At 44.8% G+C, this 17,104-nt stretch overlaps 1 protein-coding gene across 2 annotated transcripts in view; it reads right to left on the bottom strand.

Annotated features, from left to right (window-relative positions):
- The window catches only part of LOC311129891 (B-cell CLL/lymphoma 9 protein-like), a 30,632-nt gene extending 13,825 nt beyond the window's left edge, over nt 1-16,807 (bottom strand). Inside the window, exons 1-4 of one of the 2 annotated variants that reach the window (XM_084162419.1) lie at nt 16,727-16,807; nt 14,999-15,179; nt 8,174-8,246; nt 514-944 (exon numbers count right to left, since the gene is read on the bottom strand). In XM_084162419.1, coding sequence (XP_084018545.1) covers nt 514-803 — 290 coding nt within the window. In that variant the 5' untranslated portion in view covers nt 804-944; nt 8,174-8,246; nt 14,999-15,179; nt 16,727-16,807. Of the gene's footprint in view, nt 1-513; nt 945-8,173; nt 8,247-14,998; nt 16,373-16,726 lie in introns of those variants that run through there. The other variant, XM_084162420.1, reaches the window with a different exon arrangement.
- Between the last annotated feature and the right edge of the window lie 297 nt (nt 16,808-17,104).

Below are 17,104 nucleotides of genomic sequence, written 5' to 3'. Positions count from 1 at the left end.
TCTTCGCAACTGTAGGCCAGAGACACAGACCATAATAATCTGGAGGAGAGGAGGATCAGGGAGGCTGCTTCTCAGTGGCCATGAGAAAAGTACAGCTCAGGAGAACAGGACACTTCCAACTGGCAGAGAGAGCCCCATACCACACCCTACTGACACACACAGCACAGAGAGACAGAGACAGAGACAGACAGAGAGAGAGAGACAGACAGAGAGAGAGAGACAGAGAGAGAGACAGAGAGACAGAGAGAGAGACAGAGACAGAGACAGAGAGAGAGAGAGAGAGAGAGAGAGAGAGAGAGAGAGAGAGAGAGATGGCAGGCGTTTGGCAGGGCAGATGCTGGTTTCCAGTGGCTCTAGAAACATGAGTCAGCAGAGAGAAGATCCAAACACAGTGTACTCCCTGACCCCAGGACACACACACACCACTTTTACTACTACTACTACTACTACTACTACTACTACTACTACTACTACTACTACTATCACTTTACACAGACACTCTCTCTCCCTCACCTCTGTGTGTTGGTGGATGGGGAGTTCTTCAGTCTGTTGGGGTGAATGGAGGGGGCTCCCAGCACCACAGAGCAGGGTGGGGTGATGAGCTGGTGGGGGCTTCCTGTGTGTGTGTGAGGGGCTTTCCCTCTGCCGATCCCTCGGCCACCCGAACCTGGAATACTGTTCCCGATATTCCCCCGGCTGTCCTTGGCCTCCTCTCGTTCCTTCTTCCCTCGCTCTTTCTTGCTGAAGTGTGTCACTGCCGTTCCTCCTGCTGCGGCAGGCCTCTCCTCTTGGACCTCCAACATGCTCTACGTGTGTGTGTGTCTCAATAAGACTGTGTGTGTATGTCAATGTGTGTGTCAGAGAGAGTGTGTGTTTCTGTGTGAGGAAGAGTGTGGGTTTGTGCCTGAAGTTTCCCCAAGGGGCTCTCACAGCCCTTGGGCACTCTGTGGAGAGAAAACAGAAATGTTAGAGAAACGTAAGGACACCTTTACAACAATTGTTATTGCGGTCTCATGGTCATTGGTTATCACATTTGAAAATAATTCTGTTGTGCATCATCCTCTCTGGTAGAAGTAGTGGAAGTCCCTGAATGTGGTTTACTGGGGGAAACACAGAATACTAATGGTAGCTCCACTGACTGAGCTCTCAATTATGACTGCCTGGATTCCTATTGACCACAGACTCCACACCCGTCCTTACACTGTGTGTGTGTGCGTGCATATGTGCGAGCATGTGTATGTCTGTGTGTGTGTGTGTTCGCCTGTGCGTGCGTATGTATTCTATGTTGCAGCAGTGTGTGTTTTCTCCCCCTCTGGCAATGACATGAGAATCCACAGTGTGCAGCACAGTCAGATCACACTGTCATCCCGCAAATATTTAGGAACTCCTCCAAAACACTCATACTGTAACCGGCTCCAGAGATCCACAGGGGGGAGAGGGGGAGAGAGAGCGAGAGAGCTGCTGGGACTGGAATTAACAGACAAATTCACACTGTTAGCAACTCCTACATGGGCTAACTATACACTACTGTGTGTGTGTGTATGTGTGCGTGAGTGCACTGCGAGAGACAACTCCATAGGGACAGAGGGAGAGACCTACAGTGCTTTCAAAAAGTATTCACACCGTTTTACTTTTCCACATTTAGTTGTGTTACAGCTTGAATTCAAAATTGATTAAATAGAAATTGTCTCACTGATCTACAGTGGGGGGAAAAAAGTATTTAGTCAGCCACCAATTGTGCAAGTTCTCCCACTTAAAAAGTTTAGAGAGGCCTGTAATTTTCATCATAGGTACACGTCAACTATGACAGACAAATTGAGAAAAAAAAATTCAGAAAATCACATTGTAGGATTTTTAATGAATTTATTTGCAAATTATGGTGGAAAATAAGTATTTGGTCACCTACAAACAAGCAAGATTTCTGGCTCTCACAGACCTGTAACTTCTTCTTTAAGAGGCTCCTCTGTCCTCCACTCGTTACCTGTATTAATGGCACCCGTTTGAACTTGTTATCAGTATAAAAGACACCTGTCCACAACCTCAAACAGTCACACTACAAACTCCACTACGGCCAAGACCAAAGAGCTGTCAAAGGACACCAGAAACAAAATTGTAGACCTGCACCAGGCTGGGAAGACTGAATCTGCAATAGGTAAGCAGCTTGGTTTGAAGAAATCAACTGTGGGAGCAATTATTAGGAAATGGAAGACATACAAGACCACTGATAATCTCCCTCGATCTGGGGCTCCACGCAAGATCCACGCAGAGAGCTGGGACCAAAGTAACAAAGCCTACCATCAGTAACACACTACGCCGCCAGGGACTCAAATCCTGCAGTGCCAGACGTGTCCCCCTGCTTAAGCCAGTACATGTCCAGGCCCGTCTGAAGTTTGCTAGAGTGCATTTGGATGATCCAGAAGAGGACTGTGAGAATGTTATATGGTCAGTTGAAACCAAAATATAACTTTTTGGTAAAAACTCAACTCGTCGTGTTTGGAGGACAAAGAATGCTGAGTTGCATCCAAAGAACACCATACCTACTGTGAAGCATGGGGGTGGAAACATCATGCTTTGGGGCTGTTTTTCTGCAAAGGGACCAGGACGACTGATCCGTGTAAAGGAAAGAATGAATGGGGCCATGTATCGTGAGATTTTGAGTGAAAACCTCCTTCCATCAGCAAGGGCATTGAAGATGAAACGTGGCTGGGTCTTTCAGCATGACAATGATCCCAAACACACCGCCCGGGCAACGAAGGAGTGGCTTCGTAAGAAGCATTTCAAGGTCCTGGAGTGGCCTAGCCAGTCTCCAGATCTCAACCCCATAGAAAATCTTTGGAGGGAGTTGAAAGTCTGTGTTGCCCAGCGACAGCCCCAAAACATCACTGCTCTAGAGGAGATCTGGATGAAGGAATGGGCCAAAATACCAGCAACAGTGTGTGAAAACCTTGTGAAGACTTACAGAAAACGTTTGACCTGTGTCATTGCCAACAAAGGGTATATAACAAAGTATTGAGAAACTTTTGTTATTGACCAAATACTTATTTTCCACCATAATTTGCAAATAAAATCATTAAAAATCCTACAATATGATTTTCTGGAATTTTTTTTCTCATTTTGTCTGTCATAGTTGACGTGTACCTATGATGAAAATTACAGGCCTCTCTCATCTTTTTAAGTGGGAGAACTTGCACAATTGGTGGCTGACTAAATACTTTTTTTCCCCACTGTACATACAAAAGCCCATAAAGTCAAAGGGACATTTTGTTTGTATAATAATAATATAATATGCCATTTAGCAGACGCTTTTATCCAAAGCGACTTACAGTCATGCGTGCATACATTTTTGTGCTTGGGTGGTCCCGGGGATCGAACCCACTACCTTGGCGTTACAAGCGCCGTGCTCTACCAGCTGAGCTACAGAGGTAGAAATTCAGCAGAAATGTCTTGAGTCAATAAGTATTCAACCCCTTTGTTATGGCAAGCCTAAATAAGTTCAAGAGTAAAAATGTGCTTAAGAAATCGTATAATAAGTTGTGGTAATAGTGGTTAACATGATTTTTGAATGACTACCCCACACATACAATTATCTGTAAAGTCCCTCAATCGAGTAGTGAATTTCAAGCAAAGACTCAACCACCAAGACCAGGTAGGTTTTTCAATGCCTCGCAAAGATGGGCAACAATTGGTAGATGTGTTAAAAAATGTTGACTACAAGAATGTCCACCAGAGCTGTTGCCAGATCATTTCTCTACCATAAGCCGCCTCCAACGTCATTTTTGAGAATTTGGCAGTACGTCCAACCGGCCTCACAACCACAGACCACGTGTAACCACGCCAGCCCAGGACCTCCACATCCGGTTTCTTCACCTGCGGAATCATCTGAGACCAGCCACCCAGACAGCTGATGAAACTGAGGAGTATTTCTGTCTGTAATAAAGCCCTTTTGTGGAGAAAAACTCATTTTGATTCGCCGGGCCTGGCTCCCCAGTGGGTTTGCTTGTTTCCCCAGTGGGTGGGCCTATGCCCTCCCAGGCCCACCCATGGCCGTTCCCCTGCCCAGTCGTGAAATCCATAGATTAGGGCCTAATTAATTTATTTCAATTGACTGATTTCCTTATATGAACTGTAACTCAGTAAAATCGTTGAAATTGTTGAATGTTGCATTTATATTTTTGTTCAGTACAATCCAGGTGTGCAAAGCTCTTGGAGACCCAAAAAGACTCACAGCTGTAATCGCCGCCAAAAGGTGCTTCTACAAAGTATTGACTCAACGGTGTGAATACAAACGTAAATGAGATATTTCTGTATTTCATTTTTCAAAACATTTGCAAAAAACTCTAAAAACATGTTGTTTTCACTGTCATTAGGGGGTATTGTATGTAGATGGGTCAGATTTTTTATTTTATCAATTTTGAATTCAGGCTGTAACAACAAAATGGAATAAGTCAAGAGGTATGAATACTTTCTGAAGGTACTATATATGCTGAGGAAAACCTAATATATTGAGTCAAACAAATTTACAAAGAAATGAGTTCTGCCTGAGCCTTAGAATAGCAAAACCTCACTCTCTTAGTCTTTCCTGGTGTAGCTAGATATACTTCCATCAGTCTAACACACACACACACAGCAGGAACTGTCAATCACCCTCTCCCTCCAATCACACACTAACGAGACGCTAATTGGGCCGCTTGCTGACACTTATATCACACAGAACACACGCAGCAGCCACCACACACACACACTGCAGCAACCACTAAAGCCTTGTTCACACTGGCAGTTTGAAGTGACTCAAATACGATTTTTTTGCATATCTGATTTGAATCTGGTCTTCTTCCTGCCAAAAAGCATATGTAATCAGATATTTCAAGCCACAAATCTGAATCCTGGCCATGCGGCTTGTGTCTAAACGGTCAAATCTGATTAATTTGGTTTTTAGACTGTTATTTGGCATATCTTGTTGCGTTTATATTTTTGTTGCATACATACATACATACATACATACATACATACATACAGAACAAAAATATAAATGCAACATCTAAAGTGTTGGTCCCATGTTTCATACGCACAAAAAGATTATTTCTCTCAAATGTAGTGACCAACCATGCTCAATGGGTGACGTGTCTGGTAAGTATGCAAGCCATGGATGAAGTGGGACATTTTCAGCTTCCAGGAATTGTGTACAGATCCTTGTGACATGGGGCCAAGCATTATCATGCTAAAACATGAGGTGATGGCGGCGGATGAATGGCACGACAATGGGCCTCAGGATACGGTATCTCTGTGCATTCAAATTGACATCAATAAAATGCAATTGTGTCCGTAGTTTATAGCTTATGCCTGCCCATACCATAACCCCACAGCAACATGATGCACTTGGTTCACAACGTTGACATCAGCAAACCGCTCGCCCATACGATGCCATCTGCCCGGTACAGTTGAAACCGGGATTCATCCGTGAAGAGCACACTTTTCCAGCATGCCATAGGCCATCGAAGGTGAGCATTTGCACACTGACAGTATTTGCAGAAATGTTATGTTTGTGCAAACCCACAGTTTCATCAGCTATCTGGGTGGCTGGTCTCAGATGATCCTGCAGGTGAAGAAGCCGGATGTGGAGTTCCTGGGCTGGCGTGGTTACACGTGGTCTGCGGTTGTGGGGCCGGTAGAAGTACTGTCAAATTCTCTAAAACGACGTTGGAAGCAGCTTATGGTAGAGAAATGAGAATGAAATTCTCTGGCAACAGCTCTGGTGGACATTCCTGCAGTCAGCATGCCTATTGCACGCTCCCTCAAAAACTTGAGACATCTGTGTCATTGTGTTGTTATTGTCCCAAGCACAAGGTGCACCTGTGTAATGATCATGCTGTTTAATCAGCTTCTTGATATGCCACACCTGTCAGGTGGATGGATTATCTTGGCAAATGAGAAATGCTCACTAACAGAGATGTAAACAAATTTGTGCCCAACAGTTGAGAGAAATACACTTTTTGTGTGCATGGAACATTTCTGGGATCTTTTATTTCAGCTCATGAAACATGAGACAAACACTTTAAATGTTGTGTTTATATTTTTGTTCAGTATATAGAGATATACTTTATATCTATCTATACACACACACACACAAAGAGCAGCCCCAGCAAAATACACACATATACGGAAACGGATAATCAGAGGTTCCTCTTCCTCTATTAAACTAGCTGATCAGTTAAACAACAAATTAGCTTCTTCAGTAAAAAGCCACTGATAGAAAGAGTGATTTCCACATTTAAAAAGGGGCAACTTAATTCAGTTTGGGTTTTGAAGTGCATAAACAAACACTACCCTCTCGAGTCTCCCGAGTGGCGCAGTGGTCTTTTTTTTTTTTTTTTTTGCAATGCCAGGGTTGTGGGTTCGATTCCCACAGGGGGCCAGTATGAAAAAAATAAAAAAGATAATGTATGCACTAAATGTAAGTCGCTCTGGATAAGAGCGTCTGCTAAATGACTAAAATGTAAAAATGTAAATGTTAGCCCCGCTGGCTGTAAAAGGCCTGCAGATGTTTCAGCCTCATTTATGCAAATCCGATATCACAGCTCAGCCACAACAGAGCGGTCGCGCTCTCTCCCTCTAAATCATTTTTAAACACTATTTGTTTACACTCTCCCTGCTTTTCTCTCCTCTGCAAGACCATGATTCACAGACACAAAATCACACACACACAGCTAAGCCTGGATAACCACTGGCACGGCATCCTAGACACACCAGTCTTGCACAATCACAGTGAAAACATATTTGCATATTTACACGTAGCATGTGTCAACCCAGCCTGGATTTCATACAATGCAACAGCACCCCACACACGACAATACCTTTTACTATATACACCCCCCAGTCAGACAGACAGAACACAGGAGATAGCAGAGAGGGAACATTCATCTGTACTCTATGATGCTCCCAGTTAATTTCACTGAGTTATCTAGTCCTTCCAACCAACAGGTCTGAGACAGGGGGATGCCCTCCTCTTCCTGCTCTGATTGGCTGGCAGCCGACACCTGGGATCTCACCTGTTCAGGTGACTTCCTGTACCCGGTGCCAGACACACACCACGCCCTGGAGATAACACACACGGAACGCACAGAACTCTTGGAACTCAGGATAACGGCTAAATATAGCGCTGTGACGCCATGGGAGAAGTTTGTGACATACAGGTAACTGCCAAAATAATGGAAACACTTGAGTAAATGAGGGATACAAAGTATATTGAAAGCAGGTGCTTCCACACAGGTGTGGATCCTGGGTTAATTAAGCAATTACCATATCATCATGCTTAGGGTCACGTATAAAAATGGTCAGTGCTATCCGGGATCCTTGGGAAGTCCCTAACCTTAACCATTTCAATTGCGTAGAGATGTCCCAAGGATCACAGATAGCATGTACCGAATGAAAATGCTGGGCAGGCCATTATTTTGGCTACCATGGATATGCCACCATAGAAATACAATGCCCCCAACCACAGGGCACGAGTGGTCACAATGTTTTCATGCTCATCAAACCAATGTAAACCATATGCCATGGCAGTCTCAGTCACCAGATCTCAACCCAATTTAACACTTTTGGGAGATTCTGAGACAGCGTTTTCCACCACCATCAACAAAACACTAAATGATGGAATTTCTTGTGGAAGAATTGTGTCACATCCCTCCAACAGAGTTCCAGACACTTGTAGAATCCATGCCAAGGTGCATTGAAGCTGTTCTGGCTCGTGGTGGCCCAAAGCCCTATTAAGACACTTTATGTTGGCATTTCCTTTATTTGGGCAGTTACCTGTACATACACCTCACTAACACACACACTCATACGCACACACACACAGTGTTATGAGTGAGCTCTTGTTCCTTGTGAATGTGAGCCATGTAAAATGTTTACAGTGAACTCTTCGACTGTTCCGCATCCTTAACAACTCACACATTATCCTCGGCTGTAGCATACACACGTCTTTCTCTCTCTCCCCCTATCAATGTGACGGTCTCTAACCATTTTCAACTCAACAGATCTAGCTAGTAATGGCGTCTTATAAAGAAATACTTGCTGTAGTGACGCACAATGGCATTCAGGGCCTTCACTCTCCTCACCTCCCCACTGTTATGTTGTACTGGCATGTTTAGCACATGACTATGATCACAGCACTCACCATGTCCTTCATTGTCATGATATAGATGTGGCCATCACTGCACCGGGAAGAGAAACGTGTGTTACTCCAAAACCTGCAGGCAAAAGAAACAGAAAAGGTTACACGAGACACACACACAGCTGACTCACGAGTGACACATCTGCTGTCTGAGCCTGGGCACGGTGCCGTGTGTGTCGGCCAGGCGGGCAGCAGGACTGGCACTGAGCAGCTTTTCTGCTGCTCTGATCTCTGGCTCACACACTTCATCACACATTTTCCCTCTCTCTCTACCTCTCTCACACACACACACCTCTCTCTCTACCTCTCACACACACACACCTCTCTCTCTACCTCTCACGCACACACACACACACCTCTCTCTCTACCTCTCACACACACACACACACCTCTCTCTCTACCTCTCACACACACACACACACCTCTCTCTCTACCTCACACACACACACACCTCTCTCTCTACCTCACACACACACACACCTCTCTCTCTACCTCTCTACCTCACACACACCTCTCTACCTCTCTGGCTCTCACACACACACACCTCTCTCTACCTCTCACACACACACCTCTCTCTCTTCCTCTCACACCTCTCTCTCTACCTCTCACACACACACACACACCTCTCTCTACCTCTCTGGCTCTCACACACACCTCTCTCTCTACCTCACACACACACACACCTCTCTCTCTACCTCTCACACACACACACACCTCTCTCTCTACCTCTCACACACACACACCTCTCTCGCTACCTCTCTCACACACACACACACACCTCTCTACCTCACACACACACACACACCTCTCTCGCTACCTCACACACACACACACCTCTCGCTCTACCTCACACACACACACACCTCTCGCTCTACCTCACACACACACACACCTCTCGCTCTACCTCACACACACACACACCTCTCGCTCTACCTCTCTACCTCACACACACCTCTCTCTCTACCTCTCTACCTCACACACACCTCTCTCTCTACCTCTCTGGCTCTAACACACACACACACACACACACCTCTCTCTCTCTCTACCTCTCACACACACACACACACCTCTCTCTCTACCTCACACACACCTCTCGCTCTACCTCTCTACCTCACACACACCTCTCTCTCTACCTCTCTGGCTCACACACACCTCTCTCTCTACCTCTCTGGCTCACACACACACCTCTCTCTCTACCTCTCTGGCTCACACACACACCTCTCTCTCTCTACCTCACACACACACCTCTCTCTCTACCTCACACACACACCTCTCTCTCTACCTCACACACACCTCTCTACCTCTCTGGCTCTCACACACACACACCTCTCTACCTCTCACACACACACACCTCTCTCTCTACCTCTCTGGCTCTAACACACACCTCTCTCTCTACCTCACACACACCTCTATCTGTTTCTGTTTGAGTGTGTAATATAATTAGTAGCCTATGATGTTACAAAGCACACACTAAGATACAGCAACTCACACACTATCACTTTCCCTAACACACACACTTATATCCATCGCAAATACTGGTACACACACAAACAGCACAGAAGTTGATAACAGACTGAAGTTAAAATCCTTAACATTCTTTGTTTATTCATGGGGTAGGTAATATACACTACCAGTCAAACGATTGGACACACCTACTCATTCAAGGGTTTTTCTTTATTTTTACATTGTAGAATTATAGTGAAGACATCAAAACTATGAAAAAACACATATGGAATCATATAGTAACCAAAAAAGTGTTAAACAAATCAAAATATATTTTATATTTGATATTCTTCAAATAGCCACCCTTTGCCTTATGACAGCTTTGCACTCTTGGCATTCTCTCAACCAGCTTCATGAGGTAGTCACCTGGAATGCATTGAAATTAACAGGTGTGCCTTGTTAAAAGTTAATTGGTGGAATTTCTTTCCTTCTTAATGCGTTTGAGCCAATCAGTTGTGTTGTGATAAGGTATACAGAAGATAGCCTTATTCGGTAAAAGACCAAGTCCATATTATGGCAAGAACAGCTCAAATAAGCAAAGAGAAACAACAGTCCATCATTACTTTAAGACATGAAGGTCAGTCAATATGGATCATTTCAAGAACTTTGAAAGTTTAAGTGCGGTCGCAAAAACCATTACATTTACATTTGTCATTTTAGCAAACACTCTTATCCAGAGTGACTTACAGTTAGCGCGTATGAAAAAATGTATGCACTATGATGAAACTGGCTCTCATGAGGACCGCCACAGGAATGGAAGACCCAGAGTTAACTCATTAGAGTTACCAGCCTCAGAAATTGCAGCCCAAATAAATGCTTCACAGACTTCAAGTCACAGACACATCTCAACATCAACTGTTCAGAGGGGACTGTGTAAATCAGGCCTTCATGGTCGAATTGCTGCAAAGAAACCACCACTAAAGGACACCAATAAGAAGAAGAGACCTGCTTGGGCCAAGAAACACGAGCAATGGACATTAGACTTGTGGAAATGTGTCCTTTGTTCTGGAGTCCCGTGTAGCTCAGTTGGTAGAGCATGGCGCTTGCAACGCCAGGGTTGTGGGTTCGATTCCCACGGGGGGCCAGTATGAAAATGTATGCACTCTAACTGTAAGTCGCTCTGGATAAGAGCATCTGCTAAATGACTCAAATGTAAATATGTCCAAATTGGAGATTTTTGCTTCTAACCGCCGTGTCTTTGTGAGATGCGGTGTGGGGGAACGGATGATCTCCGCATGTGTATTTCCCACCGTAAAGCATGGAGGAGTAGGTATTATGGTGTGGGGGTGCTTTGCTGGTGACACTGTCTGTGATTTATTTAGAATTCAAGGCACACTTAACCAGCATGGCTACCACAGCATTCTGCATCTATACGCCATCCCATCTGGTTTGGGCTTAGTGGGACTATCATTTGTTTTTCAACAGGACAATGACCCAACACACCTCCAGGCTGTGTAAGGGCTATTTTACCAAGAAGGAGAGTGATGGAGTGCTGCATCAGATGACCTGGCCTCCACAATCCCCCGACCTCAACCCAATTGAAATGGTTTGGGATGAGTCGGACGGCAGAGTGAAGGAAAAGCAGCCAACAAGTGCTCAGCATATGTGGGAACTCCTTCAAGACTGTTGGAAAAGCATTCCAGGTGAAGCTGGTTGAGAGAATGCCAAGAGTGTGCAAAGCTGTCATAAAGGCAAAGGGTGGCTATTTGAAGAATCTCAAATATAAAATATATTTTGATTTGTTTAACACTTTTTTGGTTACTACATGATTCCATATGTGTTATTTCATAGTTTTGATGTCGTCGCTATTATTCTACAATGTAGAAAATATTAAAAATAAAGAAAAACCCTTGAATGAGTAGGTGTGTCCAAACTTTTGACTGGTACTGTAGGTGGATAGAATATTAATCCAATGCTTCAGACTGCAACTCCAGTGCTTTCAACACACTAGCTCCTGTCTCCTCCAGTGCTTTCAACACACTAGCTCCTGTCTCCTCCTGTGCTTTCAACACACTAGCTCCTGTCTCCTCCTGTGCTTTCAACACACTAGCTCCTGTCTCCTCCTGTGCTTTCAACACACTAGCTCCTGTCTCCTCCAGTGCTTTCAACACACTAGCTCCTGTCTCCTCCAGTGCTTTCAACACACTAGCTCCTGTCTCCTCCAGTGCTTTCAACACACTAGCTCCTGTCTCCTCCTTTGCTTTCAACACACTAGCTCCTGTCTCCTCCAGTGCTTTCAACACACTAGCTCCTGTCTCCTCCCCCCTCCCTCAGCCATGTTCTCCCTCCATCCCTCAGGTCGCTCCCACACTCTGGTCACATTCCTCCATAGCTCATGCCGTGAGGACTCCCTGCGGCTCAAAGCATTGTGGGAAATCCCAACAGTCGAAGGGAGCCTTCGGAGGCCCTGTGCCCCACAGAGACAGACAGAACACACACTCCTCTCTACTCCCAAGGAACTGGATAGGCCAGGCTAAATGTAGGCAACATTGAAATAGCACAAAGCAAATATTTAAAATATATGCCATTTGATGTGCAAAACAAGAAAATGTGTCGGTACGTTACACACATAGAAACATTCCAGTCTATCATGCAAACATTTATGATGTTTTGTCGTACAGCTGGATATGGTGATGTTACATTTATGTGGTCCATTTCTATACTGTACACCTCCCCTCCCCCAATCATTTTCTGGTGAGCAGCAGGAGCATGAAGTAATGCCTGAAGGAGAGAGACCATGTAATTGATTAGTGATCCTGGGGAATGGGAGGCGCATGGGGACAGAAAGCAGATTTAGCTGAGCTCAGAAACAGAACATGCAATGTGGCCTGTCTGGCTGGTGTCTCACATACAATACTGTACACTGTACATACTGCACACATGTCTCCAATAAGGTCCTACTGACCAAATGTTTACAATAAAAAAGGTACAGAGGTCATATTTGCGCAAGTAATTATTATCTTTGATGATCACACACACGCACACAACCTCCTCCTCTCCTCTCTTTTAGGCCAACATTAGCACTGTGGAGAGAACATGAGTCAGGGTCTGTCCCTGAATTACCCCACTTTAACCTGGTGTTTCATTCCCATGGAATTTTTAAAAGCATTATGTTACAGGCCCATTCTAAAATTGATGAAATTTAGTTCTCATCAATCTACACACAATACCCCATAATGACAAATTAAAAAAAACAGGTTCTTGCAAATACTGAAATATCACATTTACATAAGTATTCAGACCCTTTACTCAGTACTTTGTTGAAGCACCTTTGGCAGCGATTACAGCCTCGAGTCTTCTTGGGTATGACGCTACAAGCTTGGCACACCTGTATTTGGGGAGTTTCTCCCATTCTTCTCTGCAGATCCTCTCAAGCTCTGTCAGGTTGGATGGGGAGCGTTGCTGCACAGCTATTTTAAGGTCTCTCCAGAGATGTTTGATCGGGTTCAAGTCCGGGCTCTGGCTGGGCCATTCAGAGACTTGTCCTGAAGCCACTCCTGCATTGTTTTGGCTGTGTGCTGAGGGTCATTGTCCTGTGAACCTTCGCCCCAGTCTGGGGTCCTGAGCGCTCTGGAGCAGGTTTTCATCAAGGACCTCTCTGTACTTCATTCATCTTTCCTTCGATCCTGACAAGTCTCCCAGTCCCTGCCGCTGAAAAACATCTCCAAAGCATGATGCTGCCACCACCACGCTTCACTGTAGGGATGGTGCCAGGTTTCCTCCAGATGTGACGCTTGGCAATCAGGCCAAAGAGTTCAATCTTGATTTCATCAGACCAGAGAATCTTGTTTCTCATGGTCTGAGTACTTTAGGTGCCTTTTGGCAAACTCCAAGCGGGCTGTCATGTGCCTTTTACTGAGCAGTGGTTTCCGTCTGGCCACTCTACCATAAAGGCCTGATTAGTGGAGTGCTGCAGAGATGGTTGTCCTTCTGGAAGGTTCTCCCATCTCCACAGAGGAACTCTGGAGCTCTGTCAGAGTGACCATCGGGTTCTTGGTCACCTCCCTGACCAAGGGCCTTCTCCCCCTATTGCTCAGTTTGGCCGGGCGGCCAGCTCTAGGAAGAGTCTTGGTGGTTCCAAACTTCTTCCATTTAAGAATGATGGAGGCCACTGTGTTCTTGGGGACCTTCAATGCCGCAGAAATGTTTTGATAACCTTCCCCAGATGTGTGCCTTGACACAATCCTGTCTCGGAGCTCTACGGACAATTCCTTCAACCTCATGGCTTGGTTTTTTAATTTACCACAGGTGGACTCCAATCAAGTTGTAGAAACATCTCAAGGATGATCAATGGAAACAGGTTGCACCTGAGCTCAATTTCGAGTGTCATAGCAAAGGGTCTGAATACTTGTGTAAATAAGATATTTATTTTTATTTATTTTTTATGTCCTAAAATGTCTAAAAGCCTGTTTTCGCTTTGTCATTATGGGGTATTGTGTGTAGATTGATTACATAATTTTTTTTCTCATCAATTTTAGAATAAGGCTGTAACGTAACAAAATGTGGAAAGTCAAGGGGTCTGAATACTTTCCAAATGCTTGTGCGTGAGAGAGAGATAGGCAACGTCACAAAAATGATGCGCGCACATGGATGTGGCTGGAAGTTGTGCGTTGCTATGATTCTGAACGGTCAGATAGCTAGCAACAACGACAAGAGGCCCTGTGGGGAATCGTAGGTGGTTTGTTTCAGCTCGTTGTATCTTGTTATTGATACCATGTCTTCTTATGAGGTGTTTTGACAGATTAAAAAATATATATAATGTAGATGTATAGATCTATGCCTAAGGAAGAATTACATTGTTATTGATTACTGCATTGTTGGGTTTAGAGCTTGCAAGAAAGGCCTTTCACTGTACTTGTGCACGTGACATTAAAACTTGAAGACCACAGGAAGACCTCATCCTTCAAGCTGAAGCACATAATGTAAACACACATTTCTCTCATACTGTTTTTACTTGAAAAGCCAAGAAGTAAACAAAATAGGAAACATTAGGCCAATTCACTCAGGAGAAAAATAAATTGTCTTTAAAACATCCGTATCCATTTCATCCTGTCCTCTTCCTTGCTGTGGTTTTTGGTTAACACTCTGTGGATTAGATAACAGATAAATAGACAGTGTGGCTGGTTCTCAGGCAGAACGCCCTGACCCTCCTGTGTCCAGACCACAGATAGCGCTGCCAGGCCAAAACAATCTAGCCCAGAGTCATCCCTACTCACAGCCTTGAATGTTCAACAGGCATTGAAGCAGGCAAAGGTAGTGTGTGTGTGTGTGTGTGTGTGTGTGTGTGTGAGTGAGACAGACAGACTATAGTGATTGATAGGTTACCTCGGTTGGTCCCCAGCCCTCTCAGCAGGGCCTCATATGGAAATCCAGCCCTCGGGTCCCCAGAGCCACAACCTTTGAACCCTGACTCCTCCCACTCAGACAAAGACAGGCTGAAGGCAGGAGCTGATCCTTGCTCTGTCACTGGCAACACCCTCACAGGTCACTGCAGCCAAACACACACCTAAGAGAGACAGAGTTTTACTTAACATCCAATAATTTAGACTTCTGTTGCAAAAAGACTTGTAACACTGCCACGAGCGATACAACAGCAACAATTACTCACAGATGTAAACTAGTTCAGCCCCTCTTCAGTAGAATACATTATATCTAGGAACTAGTTCTCCCTCTCTAGAACTAGCCTAGCTCAATGGTTAAATGGTCTCCAGCCTTGGTCCTGGAGAGATACAGGGTGTTCAGACTTTTCTTCCAGCCCAGAATTATTACAACTTCGCAAATCAACTTATCAGCAATAGTGGTATTAGTTGATTCAGGTGTGTTAATGCTGGGCTGGAACAAAAGAAGCACTCTCCAGGACCAGGGTTTGTGGGGAATACTGGATTAGTAGAGAAAATACTTCAGTCCAGAAAGGTCAGTATTGTGTCTGCTGGTTGTTATTGTTGCCATCAAAAACAGATTAAGGTTCAGGGTAACCAGGTGTGTGGACTCTAGCCAATCAATAACATTAATTGATCAATTACGTGCCTGGGAGAAACAAACCACGACTGCAACCCTTGACACACACAGTCATTCAATGCCACTTAATCATATATCTTGCCTTGGTTAGTTTAAATATATGGCATCCTGAGTGATATCACTTGATTTCAAGTGTCCCAATTGCAGAATAGACTATACAAGAGGCTACAACCAGATAGGGTAATGTAGAGCTGGCACTGTAGTAATGCGGTAAACTAACTATACAGTTATAGCCATAAATACACCGTCCAAAAAAATTACTGTAGGCCTAGTTTGCAAACTCCTGAAAAACTCCTGAAACAAACGAAATATGTGACCCCCTGAAATCTCAGCGTCTCACTGGCTAACATTTGGCGGCCTTAGTATTCCAGGCCGCTCCAAACTCCAGCAACTTTTTTCTCCTAAAATAAGTTGTTCCTGTTTCGCCCAAGAACTGGGGGAAGGGAAGACTACAGCTCTCTGACATACAGCCCCGGCCAGCGCAAACAAAGTCGGCCCCGAGAGGGGGGCTCTCACGGCGGTTGCCACTCGCCACAACCCTGCTTGTCCAAATCAGCGCCCACAGACAGACAATACTTAAAGGAAAACATTTGAAGCTTTGTCTACGAGAAAATATAGCCACTCCCACGACAAGCAGTGTTACATGTTCAACTCCAGTACAGTAACAATGTAGAACGTTATCGTCACCGAATTCGCTTGATCTCAATACCACGTAGGATAGGTTCTCTGTGTGGATAGCCTAATAGGGTAGGCTACTAAGGATAGGCTAGGCTACACATTTGTTAGGCCTATAGTGGACCTAAAATAGCCTACGCCTTTTTCCAGCAAATATAAATTGTATTGTATATTGCTTGCGCCGAATTATGTTGAAGAATGTGGCACATGTATGCTGCACCGTAGCCTATTTTCATTTTCGCGAGGCAAGATTGGTACTCCGGTAAAGCGTAAAAAAACATATTCCTCCGCGCGTAATATCATATCCTGTCAACGTTGTGTGGAATAATCCGCTGTAATCACGAGAAGAAAAAAAATCACCATAGATGAGAAGAAACGATCTTTCCTTGTGTCAGACCGGGTACGCTGGGTTTTGTGACCATCCTTCCGGACAGAGGTAGGTAGAGCGTATACTGGACTGAGATGTTCCCGGGAGGAGGACCCCCGTGTAGCCTTGCCAGGAGGTGGACGGCCACAGCGACATTTCCCCCGAAAACTCACCTGGAATAACTCCTCGGGCTTGCTTCGTTTAGTAGGCTACGTTCTATAGCCTAATTGTAGTGATGAAATAGCTACATTATTCGACCAACGTTATAAACAGAAATGTCTCCCCCCCCCCTTCGCCGTAGCTTCCAGCGGTCCTACTACGTTATATCCATAACCAAGATTTCCTGCTGTCTCCCCCGCCCGTCCCAGCGT

This window comes from Coregonus lavaretus (assembly GCF_964263955.1).
Source record: "Coregonus lavaretus genome assembly, chromosome: 5".
NCBI classification, from domain to species: domain Eukaryota; kingdom Metazoa; phylum Chordata; class Actinopteri; order Salmoniformes; family Salmonidae; genus Coregonus; species Coregonus lavaretus.
This window is presented reverse-complemented; position numbering and strand designations above follow the sequence as displayed.